The sequence below is a fragment of the Dermochelys coriacea genome, chromosome 1, assembly GCF_009764565.3.
Source record: "Dermochelys coriacea isolate rDerCor1 chromosome 1, rDerCor1.pri.v4, whole genome shotgun sequence".
NCBI lineage: Eukaryota > Metazoa > Chordata > Testudines > Dermochelyidae > Dermochelys > Dermochelys coriacea.
The window spans coordinates 227,129,127-227,152,067 of record NC_050068.2 but is presented as its reverse complement, the minus strand read 5'-3'; the positions used below and the strand labels follow the sequence as shown (position 1 = coordinate 227,152,067).

At 39.1% G+C, this 22,941-nt stretch overlaps 1 protein-coding gene across 3 annotated transcripts in view; it reads left to right on the top strand.

Annotated features, from left to right (window-relative positions):
* RIBC2 (RIB43A domain with coiled-coils 2) overlaps window positions 1-21,718 on the top strand; it is a 30,448-nt gene extending 8,730 nt beyond the window's left edge. Inside the window, exons 3-8 of one of the 3 annotated variants that reach the window (XM_038375999.2) lie at window positions 684-1,028; window positions 1,735-1,853; window positions 16,639-16,866; window positions 19,140-19,306; window positions 20,920-21,042; window positions 21,501-21,718. In XM_038375999.2, coding sequence (XP_038231927.1) covers window positions 684-1,028; window positions 1,735-1,853; window positions 16,639-16,866; window positions 19,140-19,306; window positions 20,920-21,001 — 941 coding nt within the window. In that variant the 3' untranslated portion in view covers window positions 21,002-21,042; window positions 21,501-21,718. Of the gene's footprint in view, window positions 1-683; window positions 1,029-1,734; window positions 1,854-16,638; window positions 16,867-19,139; window positions 19,311-20,919; window positions 21,473-21,500 lie in introns of those variants that run through there. The other 2 variants (XM_038375989.2, XM_043515325.1) reach the window with 2 other exon arrangements.
* Window positions 21,719-22,941: the final 1,223 nt, after the last annotated feature.

Below are 22,941 nucleotides of genomic sequence, written 5' to 3'. Positions count from 1 at the left end.
CTAACAAATTTATTAGAGCATAAGCTTTCGTGAGCTACAGCTCATGCTCAAATAAATAAAGCTTTTGCTCTAATAAATTTGTTAGTCTCTAAGGTGCCACAAGTACTCCTTTTCTTTCTGTGGGACAGGATCAGTTGCAATGTTTGAACTGGAGGTGGTAATTAACAATAAATTATCTAAAAAGCAATGGTGTCTGCCAATATTTTTTTCCAAGCTATATCATTGGTGGTACATCATTTTAGAGTGCTAATTTTGTTATTTTTATAGTTTGTTGTGTTTCTAATAAGTAACTGTGTTTCAGTGACTACTGCAAATTAGTAGTAGATGCTGAGGAATTGCTCTACAGTACCTAGGATTGATATGCTACAACAAAAGGAGATAAAATAAACCTATCTAATTTTATTAGCAGTCTTCTCTTCTGTCTTTATTTTATGTATATTTTGATTATATTTTCCAGCAAGTTTCTGGTGCCAAAGGTGATTTAACAATTGAGAGTTTTTATAATTGAATGGCACTATCATCTTAGAAAAATCATTTACCAGCTTTGACCTCCTAAATGATTTAAGTCTAGTAGTTTAAAGATTTATTTTCTAGTCTTTTTTCAAGATCACATTCTTCATTTTTTACAATCCCCTGTACGTTTTGAATCTCGTTGTTTTACCTTGTTTATAATCTTTTTGTAGCTGGTGAAATGACGCAAAATGACAAGATCATCTGTATGTTAGAAGGACGACAGAAACAGGACATCAAAAACCTAAACAAAGCTGTTACTGAGTTTCAACAGAATTTTCAGAAGCCAGAAACTCGGCGTGAGTTTGATTTGTCTGACCCACAGGCCCTGAAGAAGGATACTCCTGCTCGCCTCTCTGACAATGACCCTCGATGTACTGTATCTGGCTTGCAGAAGTTTCTAGGAGAAGATTTAAACCATGATCAGAGGGTGAAATTTCAAAAGGAGCAGTCAAGAGAATGGTCTCTACAGCAACAGAGAGACTGGAAGAATGCATTAGCAGACCAGAAATTTGCAGGTAACAAATGAAGGTAGAAGTTTGATTTTAATACTTTTTTTTTTAAACAAATTCTACTGTGAATAATTTGCAAAACTGTAGAATAGCCCATTAGGCCAATCTGTGATATAGGGAAAGTGCTGTGGGAATTTTAACTTCACATAGACATCCTCTGCAGACTCATAAAAATAAACTTGTTTTAATGTCTCAGTTAAAGAACTTGTATTGAGAACTTAAGATGATCCCATGAATTTCTAATCTTCTTTTCCCCTATACACCTGAAATGAAGAGACTGGGTGGTTTAAAAAAAGCTTGTGTATTTTGAACATTTGATTCAATGAAGTCAAGATACTTGTTATGCTTTTATACTAATGTTACAATAGATAAAATGAAGCTCTGATTTATTTTTTTTAGTTCTGTCCTGAAGTGTTTTCTGGGGATAGTTACAATATTTTTTAAAAACTTTGTCCAAACAAGTTTTGAACAAACAAGTATTAAATAAAGTTTGCTTCCTTTTTTACATTTAACCTGGATTCCTTGGTATGTTAATTTACTGACTCGTTAAATCTTCTATGATGCACCTTAGCCATGGAATTTGGAAAGGGATACATGAGATGGCTTTCTGTTTAAAATGTGAATAGTTCATTAACCAACAACTGTTTTAAAATTACATTTACATATGCATGGATAATAAGCCTTAACTAAATTCTGTTTTAATCTAATTTAGAGGATCTCCATGACAAGAATAGGATAGAGCTAGATCAAAAAGCCATGGAACTACAAAGAAAAGACGTAGAAACCAGACAAGCTGTTTGTGCAGCTATCAAGGATTTTAATAGAACCCAGGTAAATTAATATTGGTTATAAAGAAGAAGGAATTGAGCAATTTTTTTAAGTTATATAACAAAGTACAATGAGTAATGATGTTGCCACAAAGATTTGTCAGCAATTGAGTTTGTGTTGTTTTAATAATCAGAAAATATGTTTTATGCACCTCTCAAGATATCTTCTGCCAGCTTCCGGAGCCAGCAGGGGAAAATGTCTGCCTAGATCTGGAGCTTTTGCTCAGCCTCACTAAAATCTGTCAATATCCACTGTACTAACACCACAATTTTTTGTCTCTGCATGGCTCATCGTGCTCTAACATCATAGTAGCAGATGGATCTGGTTTTAAACTCCCCAGACTCACCAGAAATTGTGAAGAATCAGAGGGTCTCTGATAGCCCTGTGCAGGGCAGCATGGCACCATTCGAGAAGGAGCAAGTCTACAATATGAAAGCAGATAGCTGAAGAACAGATCCTGCTTATGTAAATATCAGAGCAGGGGTTCTCAAACTGAAGGCCAGGACTCCTCAGGGGGTAGGGAAGTTATTATGTGGGGGGTCATGAGCTGTCAGCCTCCACCCCAATCCCCGCTTTGCCTCCAGCATTTATAATGGTAAATATATTAAAGTGTTATTAATTTGAGGGGGTCACTCAGATGCTTGCTATGTGAAAGGGGTCACCAGTTCAAAAGTTTGGGAACCACTGTATCAGAAAAAAGGAGTACTTGTGGCACCTTAGAGACTACCAAATTTATTTGAGCATAAGCTTTCGTGAGCTACAACTCACTTCATCGGATGCACAAATGCATCCAATGAAGTGAGCTGTAGCTCACGAAAGCTTATGCCCAAATAAATTTGGTAGTCTCTAAGGTGCTACAAGTACTCCTTTTCTTTTTGCGAATACAGACTAACACGGCTGCTACTCTGAACGCTGTATCAGAGAATCTCTGAAATTTAAATCATAACTGCAGCACACCAGGTCAGTTTTCAGGGGCTAATCTCTAGGATCAGGGAGGCAGAAGTTAGAATGTGTACCTTAGACAATATGAACTCTATTATGATCAGTGCAGACCAAATGTGTCTGATCCAAAAGCTGAAAAATAGAATTGATCTGTAAGGCCATCCAGAAGAAATAATTTGAGGGTGGTTGGATACCCTGAGAAAGCGGGAAAAGACCTGTAGAACTTGTGTAAGACACTACTTGAGATTTTCCTTATACCCAGACAGAGCTGAATATAGAAAGGGCCCACTGCTCCTAGCCACTGAACCCTCCAAGCCAAGCATTTATATTAAATTTTCTAAAATACAATGTGAAAGAATCCATTCTTGAAGAAAAAAAAATAAAGCCTGGGGAAAAAGGAAACCTGAGCTGGAAAGGGCATAGAATAGTGGTATTTCCCAACTACAGCCACAAGGTAATTGGAAAAAAAGAGCCCTGTTAAATATGTCAAGGAAGCAGGCCAAGGAGAAAGGACTGACCTATTTTATAGCCTTCCAAGCTCTTTCAGATCAAGGTGGATAGCCAGGCCCTTAAATTCTTGAAACTGGGAGAAGCAGAAAGCTACATTCTATGGCTTTTCTATAGAACCAAAATTACATTGCCATGAGATTTGCTATTCAACACTTGCAATGCTAGGTTGTTGTCAAAAGTGAAGGGATCCAGAGAAGTGCCCACCTCAGCTCTGTACCTCCCATATCCTCCATCATACCCATATTTAAAGCCAGGCGGAACCATCAGACATTCATAGACTGAAATCAGGACAACACCTCTCACTGAGCAAGAATCCAGATCAACCTGGCTCCAGTGGAGATAGTAACTATATCCTATCCACTCTTCGAAACACCACATTGATTGCTTTGCTTAACAAACTATATAAACTGCAGTTGGTTACCTCAGTCCAGATCTCCTGACTCCATTTCTAATAATGGTTATGAGCTCTTTTTCCCCCCTCCCCCCTTTGGTTTTGTGCTTCCAGGAGGAGGAGGAGTGGGGTGTGGGAAGGGTTGCCTTAATGATTTTGAGAACAGCATACTGGTAAAGTATTCAGTTTAAATTGCAAATATTGGGTAATGTGCAGAGGGATGAGGGAATTATTTCACTTCTTGTGAATTTTTAAGAGCTGGCCATTGGAGCGCTATACACTGGGATTTTTGGACTTCTCTGTCTATAGGAGGTGGTAAAGTAAAGTAGTTTGTTTCTTGTCCCTCATTTTTCCAGTGGATCCACAAGCAGATATGTATGGTAGGACTCTAACCTCCGATGCATAGTTATGTGCATTTAGCCCAGAAACCCTATTTAAAACATTCAGCAATGTTCATCCTTTCCCCCCCTTATCTCCTGCCTTTTGTGCAGGGAAGCACCAACGGTGAGGGTTAGGCATATTCATATATTTTGCATTTGATGTAGAAGAGAGGGGATGTGTTCATTTGGGCTACCCCTCTAACTTCCTGATCTTTTATCCCACTCTGACTTGAGAGCACTGGTCTTTCACACCTTTCCCTTGTTTTACACCCCCCTGTACTACCTCCTTTTAACTCTTACCTACTTTAGCTTCTCTTCTCCATCTAAATGCCTTTGTGACCAGTGTCCCTGGGGGGCCACACTGAGATTATTCAATTAGGGCAAACTGTAAAGAATGGGGCAGATAATCCCCAGAGCTGGTGGATATTTCAATATTCTATCAATCCAGCAGAAAACAGCTTCTATAATACCTTACTGGTTGCACAGAAGCCCAGTATAGCAGTCCAGCCTTGGGCTTCCACCCAGACACCCAAGTCCAATATAACGAGGATTACTGAAAATCTTAATCATACAAGAAAGTTCTACCAATCCTAAAGAATCAGACATCTTACCTCCCAAGTTAATGAATATTTCAGATTTTACCCAAATAAACGCTTACAACCGATTCTTATTAACTGAACTAAAATTTATTAAAAAGAAAAGTGTATTGGTTAAAAGATCAGTATACATACAGACATGAGTACAGTTCTGAGATTAGTTTCATAGTAGAGATGGTGAGCTTTGGAGTTGCAAAGAGTTCTTAAAATTAATCCATAGATTCAGTCCAGTGTTCATATCCAGAGTGATCCCAGGTGGGACTGGAGATCTGTCTTATGACTACCTGTTTTCTCACTCACAGCCTTGCTCATTGGTAGTGTTTGCAGTAAATCAGTAGGAGAGGCAGGGATAGCAAGCCCCAGCACTCAAATCTAAGGACGCCAAGCGCCTGGATTTATTCAGACGCAAAGTATACTGAACGTGGGGCTTGCAACTCAGGATTGCCAACCAGCAGGCAATCCTGAGCAGGTACAGTTTTAACTGCTAGAAGACATAGGTGAGGTTTTTTGTAGGAGTGGGTGGGTGAGATTCTGTGGCCTGCGTTGTGCAGGAGGTCGGACTAGATGATCAGAATGGTCCCTTCTGACCTTAGTATCTATGATTCAAGTTTCCCCTGAATAAAGTATCAAGCAGATCTGAGAGAAAGGATCAGGACTTAAGGGTTTTTTTTATACAGTTCCAGGTCTTCTCTTGATAGCTCAGAGTTATTAGGCAATCATTGAGACTCTGAAGTAGACCTGTTTCCTAAGCATCACCAGTAATTAGCTACACGGATTAACAGAAAGCAATTGCCTGTTTTCCACCATTTTCTGGTGATTTGCTATATACCTCAAAGAGAAATCGAGACAGTGATATCACTATATTTACAGTTCATTTAAACGTTAATATTTTCTTTTGATCTCTGAACTAACAGAATACAGCATAGGCAGGAAATGTTCAATTACATTAACCTCTAACAATATGTATTACTCCTGGGGGAATTCTGCGTTACTGTGCATGCACAGAATTCATGGCCTTCAGATTTCTTTGCTTCCCTGCAGAAAAATGACTTCTGACAGGGAAGCCAAGGGAAGTCACAAGAACAGTCACACACCTCTCCCTGGCAGTGCAGGCAGGTTGGTTTGGGTGCCCGGAGCAGCTGGTAGAGACATAAATCACTGCCAAGGTGGGAGGGCTGAGCAGTCATGTGGTGAGAGAGACACGCTGTCCCTCTCGCTAACTATTGTGGCATGTTCAGCGTGGAGGAGCAGAGCTTTGGGGTTTTTCTGGTGCAGTAAGCATGTGACAGGTTCTGTCCCCTCAGGCAAAGCAGAATGTATCAGCCTGCCTTCTTAGTGAATTGTTCCCATTGTTCTTAGTGAATCCCCCCAGGAGGATAAAACAGGTGTAAAAATTTTAAGGCTCCTTTACATTGTCAGTGGTGTAAAGGACAGTGTGGCCTTATAAATGCTTATGGTGCTTTCGTGATTAGAACTCATGTACATTTTTGGATTAAAAAAATGTCCTCTCAAAATGTGCTCCATCAATTGTTTGCTACTGACCTTTCTGGAGATAGTCAGGAGCTAATATAAATTGTGAATTTGATTCCCCTGCCCTCACTTGGTCTTCAGTTGCTATGATGTAACACTGAGCATATGGCTGTATATATTTGTTGACTAATAACAAGAAGTAAAGGGTCAATAGTAGCTACATTACTATTAGACAGAGGGGGTTTGGGGATTTCCTCCAATGCTTCCCATACTTCATTGTATTGTAGTTTAAATAAATTACCAAAATAATTGAAACCAGCATGATTATATTATTTTAACAAATAAAATATGCATTATTTTGCAGAATTTTAAAATATTTTGCTCAGAAATTTTAATTTTTCAGTGCAGAATTCTTAATTTTTTTGGCACAGAATTCCCCTAGGAGTAATATATGTAAACACAGAAAGATTATCTACCAATTTTTTCCTAAAGGCTGAATTTGGGTAATTTATCCCGCAGGATGCTTAACCCTTTCTGGCCATGTGTCACAGCCTTATGAACCCTTCTAGATATTCTTCAACCTAGACTTCTCACCCTAGCTGTACCTCTGAATCTTAGTGGGCATGGACTAAGATTTTTTTAGGACACTTCCCCCTGGGAGCACCTATGGATAATTTATTTAAATGTGTTTCTTGGAACATAAAAAGAAATGTTAACTGTATAAGAAGGAAAAAATGTCTCACTTTGAGTTGTAAGTGGATATAATATTCCTCCAGGAAACCCACCTCATTGAGTCGGAGGTCAAAAAGCTTTAAAAAGGCTGGATTGGTAATGATGTTTTTAGTAATTAAGCAGTCAAATCTGGGGGCAGGAGTGTCAATCCTATTCAGTAAAATCTGAAAACACACAAATCCTATCAACTGATAAGACACGTAGGGAAGATTCTTAATTGTTAAAGTTTGCATCGCCGCCGTTATACACTCTTGTAAACATCTGTGACCCTGACAGAGATGATGCCTCCTTTTTCAATTCGTTATTTTCAAAATTGACTCCTTCCTAGAAAATTTGATTATAGTGGGGGAACTTCAACAAGTGTTAGAACTGCTTTTGGACAGGTCAAGCAGACCTCAGTGATCCCCATCCTCCACTAGGCAGACGATTATTATCCAGATGGAGGAATTAGGTTTAAAGGACATAAGAAGACTGCAGAACCCTACAGGTAGAGACTATGCTTTCTCACCTCCACATACTCGCAGAATAGTTATTTTTTGGCAACTGGTAGCTTGGTAGCTGTGTTAACAATTAAATAAAAGCCATTATGATCTCTTATCATACCCCTGTGATCTGTAGCTCTCATCTCCTGAAAAACTAGGCTACCACAAGATGGCTCTTTACTTCTAGATAAAATTGAAAAAGCTTGTGGGGAAGAAATGACCCCCTTTGGATAAACTCTGAGAAGTAACCAGTCTCAGATATGAAATTTAATAAAATAATTTCAGCTCAGGCTGAATTTGCGTTGTTTAAATTAAAACAAGGCATGCTGGGAATTGAGCATTTAAAGGTGGGGAAATTGTTAGCACATAGACTTGGAATGAATTCATTAAAAACTAAAATCCCACTCATTTCACTCAGTGTCAGATATTCACAAATCTAAAAAATTAATGAATTCTCCAGATTCTACCAATGCTTGTATTTAGAAGAAGACCCCTGATGATCGGTTACTTAAGTACACCTAAAATCAGCAATTCCCCCAGCCAGCAGAAGAACGAAAAGTTTGGCTCAATTCCCCATTCCATACCTCTGAAATTATGGCTACCCTAGGCAACATGAAATCAGATAAGGCCCTGGCCATAGACTGCTTTACAGATGAATTTTATGTCCAATTCAAAGCCACCTGGCTTCAAAACTGGATGAATTAAACACTGAGGCTTTTGGCAGAAGTACTTTGCCCCCTTCAATGAATGAAGCCCTCATCTCAGTCATCCTTAAACATGACATAGATGACCAATATTCTTAATCAATTCTGACATTAAAATATTTTCTAAAATTCTACCTGGATGATTAGAAAAAGTAGTGAGGTACATAGCACACCCAGATTAGGTGGGTTTTATACAAGAGACAGGCATATATGGGACAGGCAACACTTGTCAGTTTATCAGTGTGCTAACCCCTTGAAGCTCATGGCTGTTCTGTCACTGGACATGGAAAAAGCCTTTGATAGAGTAAATTGGAGGTATTTGTACTTCATCCTACAAAAATTTGGATCTGGTCTCTTTCATTTCATAGATTAGACTTTTGTACTCCAATTTTAGTTCCCATGTTGTAACAAATACCTACATTTCCCCTTCTTTCAATCTCCATCGTGGTACTAGACAGATCTTTCCCTCCTCCTATTTAGTTTGACTTTAGAGCCATTGGCAATACAAATTAGAGCACACCCAAGAATCCAGAGTATAAAAATAGGGTCCATGGGGATGAAAATATGCTTGTATGATGATGATTTATAAACTATTGAATTGTCTGGGAAAATCTCAGGGTACAAAGTTAACAAGCACAAGTCAGAGGCTCTTAGTGCCCTTTTAGATAATACTTTTCTCTGGTAGCAGCCAGAAATCGGGTACTTGGGAGTCTTCTTTCCTAGGAACATGAAATAAATAGTCAAAATTAATTTCAGTCTAATCATACACATAGCTTTGGATTTACATAGATGGGAAGCATTCCTCTATCACTTTGGGGTAGAGTTAAAAATCTTAAAGATGAATGTCCTCCCAAGACTTCTATTTGATCTTAGTTCCTTGCCAGTTTATATTCCCCCTTCTGTTTTTTTTTTTGTTTGTTTTTTTTTTCCAGAATTAATAACATTTTTAAAATTCTGTTGGGGGGTATGGGGAACAAAGGCCAAATTATCCTTTGAAAAATGCAGCTGCCTGTCAATGCAGGAGACTTTGGTGTTACTATATATCCTTAATCTTGAGCCAAGTGACACAATGGCTGACCTGCTCCGTCCCCAAGCTTTCCATACAACACCCAGGCTTCTCCAGTCTGGCTGTATACAGAGGAGGAAACCCACCACTAGCATGATTCCTAAACTTGGACTTCTGCTGTGTCCTTATGGAGAAGATGGTCACAATTTTGACCATTAGGAAAGTTGGGTATCTGGTTGCTTCTAAGTTTAAATGTCATCCCTTATCACATTTAGATTCAGGTAACTCCAAAATGTTATTTGCCTATCAATCCATCCTATAGCCTGATTGGATTCAAAAAGGGATTTTGGGCTTAAACTACCTATCTGAAAGCAATTACTTCATGCTTTTCCCTCGCCTTAGGGGGAAATTTCAACTGGACCCAAAGAAGGAATGTCAATACCTTTAATTTAACCATGCCCTGCAACACCAGTTGGGCCAGATGCCTCTGCAGAATCAGACCCCCTGGCTTCTGGAGCATTCTGAAAAAATTATATTTCCTGCCTGTCAGGCAAATTGGCAATCAGCAGTGACTGGGAACATGAGCTGTGAATTTCCATTACTAACATTCTGTGGAATCGGATTTGTTCCAATATACAGCATTTCTGACTAGAATTGCGGTTAAGATTGATCTATGAATCTATCTAGCAGAAAATCCTTTGGAGGATGCACTGGACTCAGTCTAGACTTTTCTGGTCTGGAGCAGCCACGTCTGACAAATGCTGGTGCTGCAGGCACTAACTTGTACCACATGCTGTTGGACTGCCTTTTGATCTATTATTTTTCTGGACAGAGATAAATATTTGAGCCAATTTCTTTCTGTCAGTCAAGGTGAATTGCAGGCTGGCCAGGCCATGCTAGGCCTAACCAATCTGTCCTGGAAACAGAAATCTGAAAATTTATGGTTGGGTAGAGCTCTGATCGTAGCCAAACATCTAATTCTACAACAGGGGAAGTTCTAAGTACACCCACCTCCCAAGAATTGTACTCTGATTTGGTGAGCCTGGTAGCAATGGAACAAACAATTTGCACTCAAAACCACCAAGATAAGCATATGGTTATATAGTTGTCATTTTTGAAAGAATCAGAATAATCAATTACATTCTCTACGAGGTAATTTTTTTGTGGTGCCCTTGCAAAACCCTAGACCCCTCCCATTTTCTCAACTCATCTCTTCCTTCTCTATCCTATCATTCCTTTCTTAGTCTCTTTTATGTAGCTGTCTGTCTTTCCTTTGGTCCTCTTTTCACTGTCACTCTTTTTTTCTCTTCTATTTCTCTGCTGCCATCTTTTTTTCCCCCGAAAGGGAAAAATTAGTTGATGATCTTACTTTACAAAGAGCCCCAAACTGGGTCTGAGTAACAAAATGACCATTATTAAATAATCATACAGACAAATCTCTTTAACCAAATAATAATTGTCTTTGTCCCATTATTCTTTGCCTTTAATTAAGAAGTTTGGTCTCCCCTACATTGCTGTATAATCTGATAATGGCTCTACTCCAGGTTAAGTAACTAATAAAAGATAAGTCTGTATAAATATAGATATCTCCTCTGTCAAGATTCTCACTCCTAGATCTTAGCTTGCTATCATGAGGCACTTGGAACTTCCCAGACTTTTGAAGAGTGTTGGTCCCTCAGGCAGCAGTAGTGGGGTAGAGCACTGCTGAACTTAATTATCCATGGTACTTTCCAGTTGGTTCCTTCTTGATTTCAGTCAGCAAAGAAACTACATGCAGGAGCTGCATCTCTCCAGTTTCAGCTCCTACCATTCTCAGAGGCATGCTCTTGGTGCATCAGGTATCCTTTCTGCATCCAGGTCTTTCAGGCAGATCCAAATGTCTTTTACCTTAGTTTTGTGAGATCGTTTGCCTCAGGCTCTTTGGTCAGTGCTCAGCGGCAGCACTTTGGCTCTTACACTCCTTTGTGATACTTCATCACCTGCCTTGGCACTTGGTTGCCTCTGTCTACAACACTTTCATGTCTGCTCAATGCCTTGCACCTTGGTGCCAATGTTTGTTGGCACTTGGTGTCTGTTTTAGTGTTCCAGAACCACTGTTTGTGGCACTTCAGTACTTGTGTTTTGCATGTTTCTTGAAAATGCCTTGGCACTTTTGGTGTTAGTTTTTATACATTCTTCAATGCTTTCTTCAGTGCCTCTGTGCTGTGCTCCAGCAATTCACTTTGGTACCCTGATATACCATCTCTTCAGCTCAGCCTCACTGTTTTCTCTTTCTTGTTTTGTGCTATGTTCTGTTTGCAGAGCATCAATCTCTTGAGCACCTAAGGAAGAAGGAAACCACTCAGTGGCTTCTAATAATGTTCTTCCAGCAAGTCTAGGTCAGTGTTGGACAACCAATCCATTGCATTGTCTTCTTTGCAGTTAACTGTGAAGTTAAGGACCATGTCACCCTGGGATTTAAGAAAGAGTGGAGAATGTTTCTATGGGCTTGTCAAGATGCAGAGTTACACCAGTTTATCTAATGGTGTTTTTAAACTGATTTAATTAAAAGGTGAAAAATGCTATGTGGACACACTAATTTTGGTTAAGCCATATTTATTTTGGTTCATTGTGTTTTAGTACAAACACATTTTAGCTAAACCAAAATAAATCACTCAGACCAAAATAAAATGTCCACACAGGGTTTGCATTGGTTTAACTAAACTGGTGCAAGTTGGTATGTAGACAAGGCATAAGTCCCGCTCAAGGCACTCCAGGGAGACTCCTGTAACATTTGCCTAAGGCTGGCCCAGAGGGCTTAAAATAAGCCTTGATGCTTGAAGTCAGGAGTACTGAGCTTTGACGTATTGGATGATGCATATCCTCGGCAGAAGCCAAGCCAGGTGGTGTTGAGAGGGAACCAGTAGCTCTCCAAATAGCTGTTATCAAAGCCACTGACTCCAAGCAAGGCTTGTGATTTCCCCCACCTGCATTTGTGACAGAGATGGAGACAGTAATTCTGGATGCTGGTCAATCTAAGTCACTCTAGGTCCTTTGCGAGACTGTCACAAGGCCTTCAGTAACATCTCCAATGCATTCCTTTTAGCCCTTTGTTGGGAGCAGTTAGAGTTCTTAAATTCATAATGCTTTTTACACCAAGGCAGCACCTTCAGCACAAAAAGATCTGGTACTAAGCACTTCTTATTTTGTTTGAATAATAACTTGTATTTGATGATTTTGGGGTGCTTTCGTGATTGCCTTTATTTCTGTCCAGTTCATCATCTTGAACTTCTGAAGCCAAGGTCTGCCAAATAACAGTGGATACTTTCTTTCAGTCACATACAAGGGTAAAATGACTGATTGTCCATCTAGCTGAACTTTCACCTGAAGTACCCCTTTGGGGACTAACTTTTCACCGACATAGGTCTTCAAAACCTTGGAGGTTTTTTCCAGAGGTGACAATATCTAGTGAAAGGCTGATGCAGAAGTCAGTGAGATGGCAGATCCTGTATTAAACCACATTCTTGTAGGAACTTCAGTCGAGGTTGTGATCCAGATGTAATGTCTGACTTCAGCTTGTGATAACATATGTTGTTCTGGTTCTTGATCAGTTTCATTAGAGCTCATACCTTTTTCCACATTATGAATTCCCAGCTTCCATCCTTTTAGGTTCATCCTTCATAGGTTTTGTCTTGGGTGTAAAGTTACCCTTTGTTGCTGAACCGTGTGACAGTTCACAGTAATGTGTCCTTTCTTCTGGCATTTTCTGCCAATAACCTGGCGTGCCCAGCAGTCCTTTTCAGCATGAGCAGTTTATGCATCATGGGCACGTGGAAATGCTTTGTGTTCCCATGATCCTCTATCTTGCCGATGTAGGAGGTAACTTTCCAGTTCACACTAAATGCCAAAGAATTCTTCCCTAAGGTCTCCATGGCAACTGCTACTTCAACAGCCTTCTTGAATATAAGCGCTAATACAGTCGGTACTTCTCCTGGACCTGATCACTGCATAATCCAAAGACTAATTGGTCACGTAGGGCATCACTTAATGTTTGTCCAAACTGACAATGCTCTGACAATTTCCCTAGAGCAACAATAAACTGTGCTACCAACTCTCCACTTCTCTGATCTTGCTGATGAAACCGATATTGTTCGGCTATCATTGATAGAGAGGAGAATACTATTTTTGCATTGCTGCTGTAATTGCAGTATACATGGCAGTTCTGGGAACAGTTGGAGACAATAGGTTATGCAGCAGTCCATATGCCTTTGGACCCATTATTGTCAGCAAGGTTGAAACTCTTTGTTCCTTGGGAATGGTGCTGCAAGTTACAAATTACTCAAAACATCAAGGTACGCCACCCAGGAGTCGCGGTGTTGTCAAATTCATAACATTGCCCACAAAAGGTGCCATTTCACTGCTCTCATTTTGAATTTTACACCTCTTGGAAGTCTCTTCCTTAGGGAAATTCTGTTTGTTGTTTGTTTTTTTAATTGTGCACTATCCTCACTGGATCACCCTCTGTTGGCTGTGCTTATGCTGCAAAATGCAGAATTCCTCCTTTGGCTGCACTGGGCTCCCTCTGCTGGCTATAAACTCTCAGTGCAGACTCAGCCTTTTCTCTGCCTGCTTGCACCTGATCAACAAAGTTAACTGCTTCCCCTTCACTGCTCTAAAGTTTTCTAAACAGTTCCAGCAGTAATTGCAGTTACTTTTATCCTGGGTTGTATCTTTATTTGCCTAATTCCTCCTCTGAAGCTGACTGGTTCACACTGTCCCAGAAGCAAAAAACAGCAAGCTGTCACCCTGTGCCTCTAGGTGAATTTTGTCCCCTTTTTCAAAGTCTGATTCTTTGTTTACTTTTTATTCTTGTTCTATTCAGGCAATGGAAGCCCTGGACACTTGTTGGGATAGAAGGTCCTTGCTGCCAATGTTGTGCTTCTGGAGCCAGCAGGGAAGGAGTTAAATACAGACACAGAGGGAGCTGATGGACACACAGCTGTCAGCTGTGCTCCCTTTATTGTTCTCCCTGCAAAACTGAAACTAACAACATGCTTTGCAGTGGGGAGGGGAGAGTGCTCAAATATTTAAAGGGATATGATGATATGTAGGCTCCATCCAAAGTATCCCTTCTGTAAATTATTATTTATTTTGGGATAACTCCAGAACTAAGTGCTCACTAAAGTAAGGCTATTATTCATTTAGCTAAAAAGAACAGATGGCCAGCAGGTACACAAATCATATTTTAGATAATTGTTCATAAAGGTCATTAGGTTGAAAATTGTTTTTCTATTTTCTTGGAAATTTATAATCCTTTATTCCTGGAATAAAAAGCTACTGACTTCTGGGAAAATTCTTCAAGGGAGTAGATTTTGGGCCAAATCCGGGTCACAATGAAGCGTGTGGCAAAACTTCCATTGCCCTTGACTTCAGTGAGACTAGGAGTTGACCCTTAATTCCTGAAAGAGTACCTCACAGAGATGGCAGAGCTGGTGGCTGATGTGTCTCAAGTTCAGCTCTGCTGCCATTTTGAATTTGATTTGTTTGATTTATTTTACTCTAAAAGTGGAAATTTCCTTTCTTGAGCTAAAATAGAGTATACTGGCTTATCCAGATGTGGCAAAATTGCTGCACCATGATGTCCCCTCCTGGCTGACTGTGGCACTACAGCAACTTTTTCATCAGTTTCTCCTACCTTTCAGAGCCACAGTGGGTTTTATCAAAATACAGCCAAAAATATATATAACCAACTCACCAGGCAGTCACCTTGTTGAAGGAGTACCTCTGCTGCTGCTTCTCCCTGGTACAGACAGTCTCCTGATCCAAGGCACACTCCTCCCCTTACACAGGGTTTCCCACAGGCTCCAACTCATTAGGGTCTCCATCTTACTCAGGCTTTCAGTTCATCCCTGGAGAAGCATATCTGGTCTTTCTCCATCTCAGTCTTCTTTTCAGGCTGCTTCCCAGAGAGAGAGCACTTCCTATCTTTTCTCTTCTGGTTCTCCCCCAGCAGCGCTCACACAGCTTTTATAGAGCCAAAACTCTTCTCTATCCCAGTTGGGCTTTATTTCCAATTAGTCCTGGCTCACCCTCTGGGTGCACCCAGGCTGGTTAATTGGTCTATGAGGTCTTTAGTAATTCTTTTACAACCTGTGTGGGATAAACACCCCATCACAAAGGAGTTTCTATTTTTAGATTAAAAATATGTTTTTACAGGAGCTAAGTTAAAACTATAACTTGTTAAATAGTATTATAATTCTAATTCTAAAATAAGAGTGATTCAGATACTTTTTTTATTACTTCGTTTACAAATATTCTATGTGACATTTTATATTGTATACTTTGCACAGTGCATTTAAGCTATTTGTTGTTAATATTCTGGGAAAGAAAATAATCAAGTAAGTAAAAGCTATATATTTTAAAAAACAGAATGAGCACATTTGCCTCTTATTTCACATTTGGTGCTTTCCTTTTCAAATATTTCTTCTGCATTGAGCTATATGGGCTTTAATGTAAGTGATCATTTGAGGTTGTTTGCTGTTTGAGATAACAACGATACTATATATACTTCAAGGCCTATCGCTAAACTGTTTCTGTTTAGTCTCGGAGCTTATTAGCCCAGGATGTGGTAATTATTGAGTTAACAGGAAGCTCTCTCAAGTTACTATATTGCCCTTTCTTCCTTTTGCCTTAGTTCTCTGAGATAACTGTCTAGAACAAAGAAGTTTGACTCAGCTTCTGACACTGTCCACTGTGTCACTCAATTTAACTTTAGCCTTCCTGCTATCTCCCTCCCATTAAAAAAAAAAAAAACTTATCCTACTTTCTTCCCCAATTAAGAGCAACTCCTTTAAAATTGTCTTATTTAATGTCTGAAGTTTATGTGGGCTCATATGGGAGTGAGGAAACAAATTTTGAGAGTAGCATGTTTGTAGTCGGCATGTGGCTAAGGAGTTTTGAGAAACAGAGTGATGGTAGCCAGAGTTGAGTGATTTGCATAGGACATATATAATCTGAATATAGTTGTAGTATTAGCATGTGATCACTCACTTGAAGACTATATTGTAACGCATTCACACAGGGGAGCATAGCAAATTTCATGTTGGCATTTCCTCATTTTTGAGTGCTTAATCATGAAACCCACATAATTTTTGTTTGGAATATGTATTTAGGATGTTTGAACTAATAACTGAGAATTGTGAATTTTAGTCTGTTTTTCTCCATGTGATGTCTGACATCTGACTAACAAGTCCATATTAGTATGCTTGACTGCTTGTTTTGTTTGTGAATAAATATAGAATTAATTTTGACATAATTCTGGCATTTGTTTTACAACATACAGCTAGTTCTCCAAACTGCTTTTGGTCCAACCTATGAAAGCAATAAGGGGACATCCCTTCAGATTTTCAGCATTCTTAATCCACATGAACACAGTACACTTATACAATGCTATTGACAATCACATGCAGTTTGGAAAGAAAATTCAGTGACAGGATGATTGATTCACTAACTTTCTTGCAGTATGAAATCAGTATTTTCTTTTTAAAGAAAATGGTCTCAGCTTTCTCCTTCCATACGCACATTTTTTTTTTTAAGGCTGTAGAATTTGCCGAAAGAAAAATGCTAGAAAAGCGTCAGGAAGAAGAAGATAATGTGGCTGAAATTTCCAACCTCCTTCAAGGAGACTTGCTTACTGAAAACCCAGAACAAGCAGCCAGTTCGTTTGGGCGACATCGTGTGATTACTGATCGATGGAAAGGAATGAACCAGGATCAGTTGAAGGCAATACATTACACTCAACAACAACAAGTTTTGGAGAAACTGGTATTCAAACCCATTTACTTATCTGTATTTGCTGGAGTAGTAGCATAGGCAGGGCTGGTAGCACCGCCAATTATTAAGGTGGCTTGACACTTCCCATTATAAGATCCTGTTTTCAGTAGCTTGTAGCTTTATAACAGCCAAACTTCAATGGATTGGGCTGAATTTTTCCATTCAATATCTCTTCTTCAGGATGAATTTGTTTGGAAAAGTTAATCCAAAATGGTCCAGACATTTCCGAGAACAAGGCTAGTGAAAAATATGATGTTTTGCCATGTTAAATTCTGGCAACATTTTTTTTGAGACTCTCTAGTGCCCCCATGCTTTGTATCAGGGACTTGAAATTTGGCAGGGGTATTCTTTGTGTCAGGGATGTTCCTTTTGCTGTTGCTGTGAAAATCCACCCAAATTTGGCCAACTTATAAGCCTTTGAAAAATCTTAGTTTGCACATACTCAGTAGAATTTTGTTAGAGTTGCACAGCTAAAATCTGTGAAGATTCCATTCTCACTGAACATGCTTCATCCCTCAACTCCTAGTGCTGATCAGACTCCCTGTGCACCAGTCCACATTGTGCCGGAGCAGGTTTCAGCCCAGGGCTATAGGGGCTGGCCTCTCCTTGGAATTGCTGTTCCCAGACGTTCTGGGCTAGGGTAGGGCCATGCACTAGATTGAATTCAAGGAGTCTGTCTCTCTTGTGCTTTCAATAACTGTCCTGCTGGCACCAAGGGAGCATGGAGTAGGAAGCTGTCTAATTAGAATGCGGAAGGACAAGAACCAGACTGAAGGGGAGAGAAATTAGTACATTGGAACAAGGAACCTGATGAGATTGGGACTGGAGTGTGGGAGAAAGTAAACCTGTGGCTGGAGGAGGGACTGGGAGCTGAGGGTGGAAGACTGGGACAGGCTGGGCAAGACAGCTGAGACTGGGACTGATAGCCAGGAGAGGGGAGGGGAACACTGGATCTGGTGAGAAGCTGGGGGGATGGAGAGAAACTAGGAATTTTGGACAAGGAGACTGGGACTATAAACTGGTGGGGGAATATGGGCAGGGTAGGGAGGAAAGCCAGAATGTCAGAGAAAAGCCCATGAGAAAATGAATAATTCTCTTTTCAGAGAAGGGTTTAAATAGTGTGCAGGAAATGGGACATGTGGCCATACAGTGAACAAAGAGGAGAAAATATTGAAATCGCTGCTCACTAAGTGATCGCTATCCATTTTGTGTACTGAATGAAAGAGGGGTCCTGCAGGGGGAAAAAAATGTCTGTCTTTAATTACATAATCACATACTATCCTAATTCAAATACATAAGGGGGCAAGTTAAAATTCAAAATGAATCTTAATTCTGGCATATTCTAATTTTTGACATTGCAACCTTAATAATGTTCTTTTAATATAGTGTTCTGCGTGCAATTTTTTTTAGAGACAAATCTGTCAACAGATAAATTCTCTTAAATTCTGTTTCATACCAGCATGGTAATGTTCATCATAAAGAAGCTAGTTAATATGACGAGAAGTTGTCCATCTTTAACTTATTTTTTAACAGTTTGACCAGTCCTGAACAACTGTTATGTCGTTTCACAGAGACACCAAAAGCAGTTTAATTTTGATTGACAGATGTACACAGTGTAGAGCTGCCTTTTCTGAATATGTCTAAAAGGTGGTATCAAAGCTGTGATGCATATGGGGAATATGATCGGAGGTAGTGATAGACAATTTGTAAATACAGGATGTATTCGAGGAGAAGGAAGTTTGAGTCAAAAATTATGCCAAGAAAACAGATAATGGGCTTGATTTACTCTGAAATGCACCTGGAGAAGGAAGTGCACAGTACTACAAACCCCCTTTCTACAAGGAGACACTGAGCTGCCAGCACAACCTCAAATGTAGATAGCACTGGCCATGAAGAGAACATGGCTAGTCTGACCAGATTTGCACCAGTTTAGTGAATCTTCTCAGATACTGTCCTTTAGTGGGTCTCCTACAGAGAGCTTTGACTGCATTAAAAGCTATCTTCCCCTGAGCATAACCCCCCAGGGGAGAGCGTAATGAAACCACTGCCTGCCTTCCCCAAGTGGGCTGAATTTCCCCCAGGATACAACAGCTACTGCTGGTGGAGGAGGGTGCAATGTGAATCCTTCTGTCATAGCAGGGGTGAATCAAGCCCATTAAAGAAAAATGAGCTCATCACATGAGTGAATTTGCTAATAAGACTACTTAAATATTCTTTCATCTGTGATTGTGAAGAGAAAGCAAATATTTCTTTTATTCCTCCAGAGGCTGCAGGAGGAAGAACGGCAAAGAAATGCAGAGTGGGACAGGCAACGTATACAGGCTGCCAGAGCACAACTTCTTTTTGAGCGCCATCAACAGCGACTAAATCGAGAACTTCGCAGAACTCTGGATAATGCTAATGCACAACTCTCCCAGGAGCAGAAATCAAAGTAAGTGCCCAGAGGGGTTAATCTATATCAGATAAAGTCTTTCCCACTGACACAACAGCTTGGCATTATAAAATTGCTTAGCGAGCCTGCTGTACTTGTCATAAGATATTTTGACATTGATTGCATTTTAAAAAAAATCGCAAGTTTAGAGCAAGTGTCTAAATTTTGTAGTATGAAGAAAAAAATTCTCTTCAAGAGAATATCCTGTTACTGTTCCTAAGTTACACATTTGGAATAATGGCTCAAATACACTATGACCTCAGCAGAACCTGTCAGTAAGTGTCAAATTATGTTCATTGTACATAGCAGAATAAAGATAGAAAAGTGGGGAAAAGATTCATAGATTCCAAGGCCAGAAGGGACCATTATGATCATCTGGTCTGACCTCTTGTATAATACAAGCCAGAGAACTTCCCCAAAATAATTCCTAGAGCATATGTTTTAGAAAAACATCCAATCTTGATTTTAAAATTGTCAGTGATGGAGAATCTTCCATAACCCTTGGTAAATTGTTCCAATGGTTAATTACTCTCACTGTTAAAAATTTACACCTTATTTCCAGTCTGAATTTGTGTAGCTTCAATTCCAGCCACTAGATGATAGGTGCCAACCCCGTGGGGAAAAAAAATAGTGGGTGCTCAGCATCCACCAGCCACAGCTGTTTGACGGCACCCCTGATGAGCTAATCGGGGCACACCCAAACACCTGATCAGCCAGGGGGTCGAGCGGGGGCGGGAAGAGACGAAGTGAAGGTGGGGCATTGGAAGAGGAGGCTGAGCCGAGGCAGGGCCTCGGGGTGGAGCATTCCCAGGGAAAACTAGAAGTCGGCACCTATGCACTGGATCATGTTAAACCTTTTTCTGCTAGATTGGAGAACCCATTATTAGATATTTGTTACCCATGTAGATACTTACAGACTGTAATTAAGTCATCCCTTTACCTTCTCTTTTGTAATAGTCAGAAAAGGGTAATAAATACAATGAAAGTATTCTTAATACTCTATATGTCTAGTTGATTGAGCTCACTCTCTTGGAGTCAAAAAGGATGGGACTCCATTGAGTTCAGTAGAGCTATGCCAACAACAGGTCAGGATAAGGCCCAGTGGCAGAGTTCAGCCATAAAGAACCCTCAAGTATTGTCATAAACTAGCTTAACAGTGGACAGATATGTATGCTTGCTGTGAGGATAAAGAAAAACTAAAAAGAGCATTTTTTTAAAAAAACAAAAAACCCATCACTGCAAGCCAGTGTCAAAATCCCAGTCTTTAACTCTTTGATTTTTTTCAGTGCATGCCTAGATTTTATGCAAGAAATTCCTGTACCTGACAATTTCCTGGTCCTAAAACAATATGAAAGAATTCTCAGGCTACATTAATACTGTTTTCCCAACACTGGCATAGTGACATTTGGGGAACATGATTTTAGGGGGGAAAAAAATAATTTTTATGTCATGAGAAAATTGAGCTATATTTATTTATTTTGATTTATTATATAACTAAAATATGTAGTTATATGGTGTAATATTTGTACAGGATTGTGTATTTCACTTTTTTTATTTTAAAAATATTCAGAAATTTAAAACATTTACTAATTGAGTCTTTGATTTATTTCTAGAAAAATTTATCTTCAGGAGGAAGTGTATTCAAATTTTCCAACAGTCCAATATTTCACACAGTTTAATACAACTAGCCGGTGACATATGAGACACATCATCCACTCTCTGAAATATAAATTTATGTAAGGTTTGTAAAAATATTAAAGTTTGATTAACTTTCACTGCTTTACTATGTTTTTCCCCAAATTTCCAGTTAAGATATTTGTGCATTAAAACAAACCCATATCTTCCTGATGGCACATACTTGTAAGTCATAAGCCTGATGATTGTTATTCCTTGTAATTAATGAGAAATATAGAGATTTGCTGCTAATTCATGTTTTTGGTTTGGGGAATATTTTTATAATTAACGGTTCTCAGGAGGAAAAGGAAAATAACCGCAAATAACACTGAAGTGATTATTTGAGTGCTAATTTAGAGACGTTATTGGACCAAATCAATTCCTGGAGTGATTCCATCCTAATGGAATTTAGCCCATTGTGGGAGAGAGAGAGATTTTTTTTAATTTGTATTTCAGATTCTTTTACTACTCATTTTTATGCATTGAAGTTCATATTTTGACTGAAACCTTCCTTTTACAGGTTACAGAAATATTGAGATTACAGCATGACTGTCAGATAACTTAAAGTATAACAAAACTAGATCTTCATCTATGCTTTTCAGAGACCATACTCTATTTTAAAATGCAAGAGGGAATATGGGAGGAGTAATTGCTATTGTTGAGAGCAAAGAAAAATGAAATGTTTCTGCACATGTATCTGTATTTTTATATATATATAAATAAATATAATTGAATTAATTTTATTAGTACTCCCAATTAAAGTTATGTGCAGTCTCTATATCCATTTTTAGTTTTTCCAACAATAAAATACTAAGGTCACTGTGTTGGGGTTTTTTAAGTGTTTTCAGTGCTTGTTGAAAGATGAAAGATTTGATAGAAATGGAAATTGAAATCACCTGATCAGCTGCCGAACAGATGTTGCAAGGGGAGCAGCACTGCAAGCTTGTTCTTCATACCCCCACCAAAAAAATGCACTGGGTATAGATGGCCATCCTTATCTAGAATAGAAGGGAAATATGTTAGCTGGAATTATTTTCGAACGTTACTCTTCCCAGAAAGCACTAATAGGTTCCACACTGGCTTCTTTGGCTAGCATAAACTAGTTAACCATGTTATAAACTATTTTTGAACCCAATTTTCTGGAAAAAATCATATTTAAAAATACTTATGACTAATATGATTTCCTCCCAACACAGGGCCAGGGTGCGAGTTGCTGCAACCTCTGTGTCCCCATTGCCAGGATATTGGGACCATTGGTTTCTGTAAATGCAGATCTGCAGCTCCTCTTCCGGCCTAATCTTCCATACTGGGCATATGCAGGGCTAGCACAGAAAGCTTTCCTCCCAAAGTGCAGGGGGAGTGCAGGAACTCTTGTGCAGCTGCTCAGCACACAGTCCCTATGTGGAGATAAAGTGGTGCGGTTCTCCTCATTAACATGATTTTCACGCATATATTTCACATGCGTCAATGAGAGTATGTCATATGATGCTTTTAATTTACACTTTATAGGGCTGCCAAGCGATTAAAAAATTAATCGTGATTAATCACTCTGTTAAACAATAATAGAATGCCATTTATTTAAATATTTTTGGATGTTTTCTACATTTTCAAATGTATTGATTTAAATTACAACACAAAATACAAAGTGTACAGTGCTCACTTTATATTTATCTTTGATAATATTTGCACTGTGAAAAGAAATAGTATTTTTCAATTCCCCTAAAACAAGTACAGTACTGCAATCTCTTGGTCATGAAAGTTGAATTTACAAATGTAGAATTATGTACAAAAAATAACTTGCATTCAAAAATTAAACAATGTAAAACTTTAGAGCTTACAAGTCCACTCAATCCTACTTCTTGTTTAGCCAATCGCTAAGACAAATAAGTTTGTTTAAATATGCAAGAGATAATGCTGCCCTTTTCTTGTTTACAATGTCACCTGAAACTGAGAACATGCGT